General features: G+C 36.8%; 1 protein-coding gene across 1 annotated transcript in view; it reads right to left on the minus strand.

Moving 5' to 3' along the window:
- The window catches only part of klhl8 (kelch-like family member 8), an 80,558-nt gene that overhangs the window by 31,942 nt on the left and 37,996 nt on the right, over positions 1-10,620 (minus strand). The window contains exons 4-5 of the mRNA XM_039750822.1: positions 6,156-6,342; positions 4,623-4,766 (exon numbers count right to left, since the gene is read on the minus strand). Of these exons, the coding sequence (XP_039606756.1) occupies positions 4,623-4,766; positions 6,156-6,342 (331 nt within the window). The remainder of the gene's footprint in view (positions 1-4,622; positions 4,767-6,155; positions 6,343-10,620) is intronic.

Consider the following 10,620-nt stretch of genomic DNA (forward strand, 5'->3'; position numbering starts at 1 on the left):
AAATTCAGTTGATTGGACATGATTTGGAAAGGCATTCACCTGTCTATATAAGGTCCCACAGTTGACAGTTCATGTCAGAGCACAAACCAAGCATGAAGTCAAAGGAATTGTCTCGAGGCACAAATCTGGGGAAGGTTACAGAAAAATTTCTGCTGCTTTAAAGGTCCCAATGAGCACAGTGGCCTCCATCACCCGTAAGTGGAAGAAGTTCGAAACCACCAGGACTCTTCTTAGAGCTGGCCGGCCATCTAAACTGAGCGATCGGGGGAGAAGGGCCTTAGTCAGGGAGGTGACCAAGAACCCAGTGGTCACTCTGTTTAGAGCTTCAGAGGTCCTCTGTGGAGAGAGGAGAACCTTCCAGAAGGACAACTATCTCTGCAGCAATCCACCAATCAGGCCTGTATGGTAGAGTGGCCAGACGGAAACCACTCCTTAGTAAAAGGCACATGGCAGCCCGCCTGGAGTTTGACAAAAGGCACCTGAAGGACTCTCCGACCATGAGAAACAAAATTCTGTGGTCTTATGAGTCAAAGATTGAACTCTTTGGTGTGAATGCCAGGCGTCACATTTGGAGGAAACCAGGCACCGCTCATCACCAGGCCAATACCATCCCTACAGTGAAGCATGGTGGTGGCAGCATCATGCTGTGGGGATGTTTTTCAGCAGCAGGAACTGGGAGACTAGTCAGGATAAAGGGAAAGATGACTGCAGCAATGTACAGAGACATCCTGGATGAAACCCTGCTCTAGACCGCTCTTGACCTCAGACTGGGGCGACGGTTCATCTTTCAACAGGACAACGACTCTAAGCACACAGCCAAGATATCAAAGGAGTGGCTTCAGGACAACTCTGTGAATGAACTTGAGTGGCTCAGCCAGAGCCCAGACTTGAATCCGATTAAACATCTCTGGAGAGATCTTAAAATGGCTGTGCACCGATGCTTCCCATCCAACCTGATGGAGCTTGAGAGGTGCTGCAAAGAGGAATGGGCGAAACTGGCCAAGGATAAGTGTGCCAAGCTTGTGGCATCATATTCAAAAAGACTTGAGGCTGTAATTGCTGCCAAAGGTGCATCGACAAAGTATTGAGCAAAGGCTGTGAATACTTATGTACATGTGATTTCTCAGTTTTTTATTTTTAATAAATTTGCAAAAACGTCAAGTAAACTTTTTCACGTTGTCATTATGGGATGTTGTGTGTAGAATTCTGAGGAAGAAAATGAATTTAATCCATTTTGGAATAAGGCTGTAACATAACAAAATGTGGAAAAAGTGATGCGCTGTGAATACTTTCCGGATGCACTGTACATTGTTAATGGATGTTACTGTGCCTAATATATGAACCACTTCATTAAAGATGCCATAAATACCATGTTTACACAAGGAACTTCCAATTGTACTGTATATGGATAGGCTGCCAACATATTGCTACACACACTGCATCTACACTAGAAACTTTAAATGCATCTTTAGCAGACAGAAACAAATCAGATTACATTCTACTGTTCAAAATTTAAATTAGCAGTCTGATAACTTCCTCTGCTGTGTGGTTCAATATGTTGAGTGCACTAGATAGTTGTACTCTTAATTCATTTTTACTAGGGGTGCTGTTTGATTAAAATGTAATCGTGATTAATTGCACAATTCAAATTTTAATCATAATTAACTGAATACTAATCTCAATTTATTTTCTTCAAGCATACAGTATTAATATTTTTCTATAAAGCAGACACAACTCAATGATTAACTTCTAATACAAAACAATTTTAATTACATCTTGCCTGTGCCTTTTAAATTACTCCAGTTAGTTTACTGAACAATTTTGTGTATCTAAATCTACACCCAACAGCCACCAATACTCGCCTTCCCACACTCTCCAGGGATTGCTATAACATTTGGAAAAACCAATATATATGGTTCAAATTTTTGTGTTGAAAGACAACATACCAAAAGCAGATATTATTCAGCTTTTGTGGTAGGCATATTCATTGCCAGGGACATGGCTGACCCACTGACATTCAGTCTCCCACTCAGACCTATACCTTGACAGATCGTTACGTTTCACAGGCAGACTTGCAGCAGCAGAGATCACTGTGTGTAGCATCTTGTTCTGGACATTCTTCTGTACGCACGGTGTAACTGACAACATTTACACCGGGTGTTACAAACTCAAATCAAATGTAAGTGTTTATTATATTATAGTAATAACAGCAGCTCACTACCCAAAACATTGAGCACCCAGACTCGAACTTGGAACCTTTTGGATGTAAGGCAGCAGTTCTTAACTGTGCACCATCCAAGAATACATATCAACTTTCTGATGATCGACATTTGAGCTTGGGTTTGTAACTATTTGACAGCAAAATGTAAATTGAATTTGTTTTTTTTGTTTGTTTTTTTTTTATATTCTTGAATAAAAGCACACGTGTTTATTTGATATTGGGACTGAAGTCTTCACACATTATACACTTCACTTCATTATTAGTACAACAAGGAAACGTTTTTGCTTTAGGTATGTCTTTGGCTTTTCTTGTCTCATTTCCTTTCATTCTACACTTACACAGATCGTTATAGACACGGAACACACATGAAATGCATGTGTTCCAAATAACAATGTATTATTTACCCTATACAACTCCTGGCACCTTACACAGAGATAAAGAGCCTTGAGCTGGGAGAACATTTTGCCCGAGTTGAGCTGGTACGGTGGGGGGATGGGATAGTAGACTGCTTGCTGCTTGTGCTGAGCGACTTGCAGAAATTTAACGTGTTAATCACATGTATTAACAGTGATTAATCAGCAGCACTCATTTTTACTGATAATGGAGGTCCCACAGAAGCTAAACAGTGGCATAATTAGTAACAGAAGATGAGAGAGAGGCAGAGGATGCTCTACAATACCCTAATTGTTACAGCTTTTGTCAAAGGCGTAAGTGTGCTGTAGTCAATCAAAACTTGTGAACACTAATACGATAAAAAAAAATCCCACTAAGATTGTTCAATGGCTGCAACTGGCTGTATAGTCTCTGTACCTGTTGACAGAAACTATTTCTGCATTTATGAGATATGTCTGCCAATAAGACATGTGATTTCGAAAAATGGATACTTGTAAAGCATGTCAATGCGGCATTACAGTATCTTCCCACTGGTTCTGGCTTTACCACCTTAGCTTATTCCAAAAAAAAAAAAAAAAAAAAAACTGGATAACCATCAGTAAGCCTGTTTATTCAGTGCTCTGTAGTCAGCTCTGCAGAAGGAGTACAGTATGTCAGCTTCACAGAAGTAGAGAGACTCTGTGAAATTGTGAGAGGCTTTGAAAACACATGGAAGTTTCCTCAGTGTAACAGTGCAAATGATGGGTCACACATCTCCATTTCTGCCTCAAAAGAATTTCACATGCATTAGTTCAACCAACTGGCAAACTGCTCAATTAAAATGGTGGCTGATGGGACATTAGGCACCACCAGAAAATAAAAGCTTAAAAACCTACCAAACATGTCCAATACAGCCTTCAAATATTGATCCACATCTTGCTATCACTTGCACATTGTAAAATAAATTACATATCATTTTTGAACTAGAAAAACAGCAATATTATGAAATTTAGAGACTTTAAAATAATACAAGCTATGCATGCTACCTCAGCATTTGTCTTCCTCTGCAATAATCATTCACCACACGAGGCTTGCTTTCTTCACAGAAGACCAAATGACAGCAATCTTTTCAAGCCGCATGTTTTTTTTTTATTATTATTATTTATTTCCATGCGCCACCACCACCTACTCAAAGCATCATGATGCACCAACATTGATGGACTGAAAGCCAGAAGTCTACGTGACCATCATCATCAAGTCCTTCCATGAAAACCCTAAATACAAAGAGGACTGTTTCACTTATGTTAGGTAGATTGCCCAGAGGGGACTGGGCGGTCTCGTGGTCTGGAACCCCTACAGATTTTATTTTTTTCTCCAGCTTTTGGAGTTTTTTTTTGTTTTTTCTGTCCACCCTGGCCATCGGACCTTACTTATTCTATGTTAATTAATGTTGACTTATGTTTATATTTTATTGTGTCTTCTATTTTTCTATTCATTTTGTAAAGCACTTTGAGCTACATTTTTTTGTATGAATATGTGCTATATAAATAAATGTTGATTGATTGATTGATTCCATATTTATGTGAGGACTCACACAAGTAAATAGAATATATATCCTTACTATGAGAAAAAAATAGTAGCAGGGATATGTGATAAAATTATTATTTCCAGATCCCGTTTGTTGTTACAAACGCATGCGGGTATTTTCTTATACCAAACCTTTTGCTGCTTCATCAGTAAATTTTTAAGCAATTCACTGGTGCCCCATGCTCATTAGCCTCCACTGTAAACTGTCAGTCTCGGCAAGAAATTTTAGAAATCTATAGAAAACGCATAACATAGAATAATAATGCATATTTACACTGTTTGTGAATAACTGACTTGAAAAATACCATACTTCTCCTTTAGTAGAAAGTCTGTATATTGTACTGGCCTAATGTCTGGATTTTCTTTACCACAAAAATAATACAGCAATTACAGGAAAAAAAATAATTTAACATTAAGCAAGGAAAGTGAACAAAAAAAATACCTCCAACAGAGATAACTCCCACGTGTCTCCTTCTACTATTCATCTCAGGGCCAAAAAACCAGCTGTTCTTACTAACAGAATAGCACTCAATACTACGAAAAGGGTCTCCTGATCCTCCTCTGCCCCCAACACAAAAAAGTACACCTAAAAAAGAAAAAAGGAATATGTAGAAAAGCAAACTCTACATTAATTTTCGTAAGTATGAATTGAAAACAAAACAATCAATATTATGACAACCTATATGGCCAGCACTATCAATTTAATTAGCAGCCCATTCACACAACACTACCCTCATAACCAAACATTATTCTGTACTTACTTTTAAACCAACTTAAGTAATGAAATCTGGAGCTGTAGTTAATATATCTGCATTTAGATACCTCTTTCAAACAAATAAACAAAAACACAAAGAACTTTTACTTCATATGTAGTTAAGAGTTACAATATTTAACTTATATTAGAGACTGAACACCTCTTCCTCAATTACTTTTCCACATTAAGAAAAACACAACAAAACAAATATGGACTTTTTCCCCCTCACGATCACACATTTTATGAACTGAGTGCAGAGAATAATTCTGAATTCTTTCTTTGTGTGCCTTAAAGCAACCTGTGAAGATGTAAAAAGTATTCTCATATGATCAAAAATGTACAAGCCAAGTTTTGAAATAAAGTAAGATCAAGTGTTGTACAATCACACCTATACCAAGAGTGAAGGCAAAAAATCTGCTGAAAAAGCAAAAGTTGAAAGAGATAAGGCAAAAATAAAAAAAAAAACTTTTATAATTAGCAAGAACTTCTGCATGCAATAACAGTCATATCTGAGAAATTCAAAGACTCAGTTTACTGCTTGCAATCTTTGTGACAAGATCCATTAAATGTGCAACAACATTCCACAAAATGTAGTAAAAGATTATCATGTAGTCATATAATAAATAGTGTGGCAGTGTACCAGTATTTCTATTCACAAGACAGCATATAAAAGTATGTAATAAGAGTGTGCATGCATCTATAATATGTTAAAGCCATAATTTTCAGGAAACCAACTGTATATGTTATATGTTGAATACACCATAAAAGAGAAAATTACTAGACGCCACAAACTGGAGATAAAGACTTCTAGTTAGGGCTATAAAGATAGCCAAAAATGTAGACTCAAGTAATGATATGAAAATAAGCATTTGAAAACATGCCCCATCACAACAACATGGTTCTCCATGAATACTAATTCTCTTTCACCAAGATATACTTGGCTTTCCCATATTACTCAAGATTTCCAGATCTAAAAGCATACTCTTTGCCCTGGCGCAGTTGTCTGACCTTTGGGAATGAACCAAGGCTTATCATTGCTAAAATTCACAATTGTTTTTGTTGGAATGCAAACTCTTCACCAGATCTAACATATCAAGTTGCAGAATCAGTGCATACGTGGATGTTGAAGGAGGAAGTTTTGTAGGCACTCCAGTCAGTAGAGGTTGATGGCAAATTAAAATTAAAATTATATAATATATAAAACATTGTTTTTCCTTTTACCTGCTGTGTATTTCCTAGGAATTGTGCGCATGGAGTATTCAAAGCCTGGGATTTCTTTGTTGCTCAAATGAAGGTGATAGTTTCTAGCTTCATCTAGAAGATCCCTGCATTTTAGGTTGAATTTTATCATTTCTTCTCTTGCAACAGTTCCCATGAGAAATTCCACAGGCAACAGTGGTAGACGCACCTAACAATAAGTTACCAGACATAAGGTTTGTTACAAAACTTTGTAATAAAACAATAAGTGCATATACAAGTTAGTAACATGAAATGACCAACAAGGAGAGGGAAAAAGAACATGATATTGGAACTAATATAAATAAGCAGAAAAGGTGTTCCCAAAATAGATAAAATGTGCAGAATTTGTTTTCCTCTATTGGGTAGTACGTGCATTTATTGAGCCTTGAACACCAATAAACAATTTACAATAAATGAATGGGCTTCTAAAAATGTTTTAATACAAGAAATTAACTTAAAAGCAGTAATACAATTGACATAAAATCTGTAAACAATTATTTAAATTTCATTATTTGTTGATGTGAAGGCTGAAATAAATTTAAACATTCTAAAATTTTAAACCTTTAAAAAAAAATCTTGTAACAAACTATTTGAACAAATTAATTGTTTTAAAAACTGTATATAGTAATTTAGTCAATACACATACTAGGAAAAATGACAGGATAGAATATTACAGATTACTTAAAAGTATTTTTTAAAAAGCAGAAAAAATATTTAGCAATAAAATAATGCTTGTCATCACATATGAAGTTCATATTTCATTGTCATTAACACATATTACATTAGAAAAATTATAAAATATAACAGCTTTGAGCCACTGTATGCAATAACGTGATGACATTAAATTAGTCCAAAAACAAAACTAAACTAATTTAAAACTATCCATATTAATCTTATGCAAATTTTCAGAGCAAAGGGGTGATTTGTCTTTAATGGTAAATGCAACGCCCAGGTCTTGCATGTAGACCTTGTGCCATCTTCATTCATGCCTTCATCTATACTAATAAAAGGCAAAGCCCTCACTGACTCACTCACTGACTGACTCATCACTAATTCTCCAACTTCCCGTGTAGGTAGAAGGCTGAAATTTGGCAGGCTTATTCCTTACAGCTACTTACAAAAGTTAAGCAGGTTTCATTTCGAAATTCTACACGTAATGGTCATAACGGTCGATAACGATCGACAAACGTCCGCCATGTTGAACTTTCTTATTTATGGCCTCATCTTCACAAAATTTGGTAGGCAGCTTCCCTACGCTAACCGAAACCGATGTACGTACTTATTTTGATGGTATGACGCCACTGTCGGCCGCCATATTGAACTTTCCAACGTCACTAATTTTCCAACTTCCCATGTAGGTAGAAGGCTGAAATTTGGCAGGCTCATTCCTTACAGCTTACTTACAAAAGTTAAGCAAGTTTCATTTCGAAATTCTATGTGTAACACTCATAACGGTCAACAACGTCCTCCATGTTGAGCTTTCTTATTTATGGCCGCATCTTCACGAAATTTGGTAGGTGGCTTCCCTGCGCTAAACAAAACCAATGTACGTACTTATTTCGGTGGTATGATGCCACTTTTAGCCACCATATTGAACTTTCCAACGTCACTAATTCTCCAACTTCCCGTGTAGGTAGAAGGCTGAAATTTGGTACTTATATCGGTGGTATGATGCCACTGTCGGCCGCCATATTGAACTTTTCAACAGTCTTTGTTACTTATGGGCCCATCTTCAAGAAATTAGATACGCGGGTTCCCAACGCTAACTGAATCCTACTTACGTACACATATACGTCAATAGCCTGCAGCTCGGTCACTGTGTCAGGTGGCGTTGGGTCCCCCATCCCAACGCCTCCCATGTTGTTGGCTGCCTGCCTATATAAATCCGTCCGTCGCTCCGGTCTCTTCATTCCCTTCCTTGCTTCGCCACGGGATTCACGTCTCCCTGCTGATAACTGCAGCCTTTTTATTTAATCCACGGCTTCTCCGCTGTTTTATTGTTCGTTTATTACGATTATAGTTATTGTGTAGGTATTTTAGACTTACTTTACATTGTTCAGGTACCCATTTCCTTTATCATTCCAACCATACCCCCATTAACATGTATTTCGAGGTGATCACCATCGATCAAAGAACTGTCACTTACCGAGTGGTTTCCATGCCCGGAGATGGCACCTACCTTTTCCATTCTCATTGTTACATATTGCACGGCCATATCAGGCTCACTCTTGATATCCGGAGGAACATTGTGTCCTATGTATTAAATGACTGGGACAGGTTCAAGGTGTGGATTGATGACGTTACAGGAGATAATTATTCTACACAGGAGCACTAGAAGAGTGAAATGCTTAAGCCCTTCACCTATGCATCTGCATGTGAGTTGATGGCTGCTGGTGAATTATTCGGTTGTCACTTTCAAGTGTACCGAAATGGTCAAATATTTTACACCTTTTGACAACCACCAATGCCTATTAAACATCTTAGATTGACAGGTGATGATTTCAGGAGTGGACAATTTGATGTTTATGAATGTTTAAACTCTCAAAAGCTGGATGTAAAGTTATCAATGAAACCGGTTGTATACTTACAACGCTTGACAGATGCCGAATGTCTCTTCAACACAAGTCCTACAAATACTGTTGTAATTGAAACAAACCATGAAACTCAAACCGATTATAAAAAGCAACAATCCAAGCTGTGAGATTTGAAACAAGATTACTGTTCACATGGCCAACTGTACGTTGCATGCTCAAGAGTAAGCTCAGTGCACATCTTGGTCATATTATAACCGGAGGGCCGAACTCACAATGTGGTATACAAACAGATCCTTAACAAATAATTATTGGTATATTTTCCCTCAGTTTAAAAAGGTTTAATTTTCTTCTTAATAAAAATTTTAAGGCAGTACTTCGCGGCTGCGAAGCGCAGGTATTTTGCTATGTATATATATATGTATCTATATACACTATATATATGGCAGCAACACTCATGACAATGACAACACAATTACATTGTCAATCATGTTACGTTATTATTAAAATGTTTCCTTTTCTTTTTCATTACTTCTTTAACACACTACTTCTCCGCTGCGAAGCGCAGGTATTTTGCTATATGTATATATATATGTAGATCTATCTATATAGATCTATCTATATATATATATATATCTATATAGAGATCTATATATATATATCTCTATATATATATATATCTATATATATCTCTATATATATATATATATCTATATATATCTCTATATATATATCTCTATATATATATCTATATATATATCTATATATATATATATATCTCTATCTATCTCTATATATATATATATATATATCTATATATATCTCTATATATATATATATATATATATCTATATATATCTCTATATATATATATATATATATATCTATCTATATATATATATAGATCTATATATATATATATATATATATCTATATATATATATATATATATATATATATCTATATCTCTATATATATATATATATCTATATATATATATATCTCTATATATATATATATCTATAGATCTATATATAGATCTATATATATCTATATCTATATCTATATCTATATATATATATATATGTATCTGTATATATAGGTAGATCTATTGTATCTATATCTAGATATATTGTCAGGGATGCCAGGGGCAACGACCCGGCCAGGACGCCGTAAGGGACCGGAAGAGGGTCAGGGCCCACCCTGGATCACGTGGGGGCCGCCTTTCTGGTTGCTCTGGGGGCCACGGGTACAGGGCATGGAAGCTCCACCCTGTAGGGGCCCGTGGTCACCGCCAGGAGGCGCCCCAATACCCTCCTGGTGTGGCAGAAGTGCTGGGGGGAAGATTTAGGACGGCACCCGGAAAGCTGCCGGGAGGACAGCCGGCACTTCCACCACGCTGGGGCGTGGCCAGAGGAGGAATGTCGGGAACACCTGGGGCTCATCTGGGAACTGTTTAAAAGGGGCCGTCTCCGTTCATTCAGGGCTAGAGTCGGGTGGAAGAAGGACGAGGCAAGAGAGGAGAGTGGAGGCGGCCCGAGAAGAAGGCATTTGTGGCCTGGACTGTGTTTGGGGTTTGTGCACTGATTTTGGACTGGGTCTGAGTGACCATTATTGTAAATAATAAACGTGTGGTGGTGAGTAACAACATGTCCGCCTGTCTGTGTCCGGGTCGCCTCCACAATATATATATATATATATATCTCTATATAAATATATATCTCTATATATATATATATATATATATATCTCTATATCTATATATATATATATATATATATATATAGAGAGAGAGAGAGAGAGAGAGAGAGAGAGAGAGAGAGAGAGAGAGAGAGAGAGAGAGAGAGAGAGAGAGATATATATATATATCTATATCTCTCTCTATATATATCTATATATATATATATCTATCTATA

This window comes from Polypterus senegalus, chromosome 4 (genome assembly GCF_016835505.1).
Source record: "Polypterus senegalus isolate Bchr_013 chromosome 4, ASM1683550v1, whole genome shotgun sequence".
Lineage (NCBI taxonomy): Eukaryota > Metazoa > Chordata > Cladistia > Polypteriformes > Polypteridae > Polypterus > Polypterus senegalus.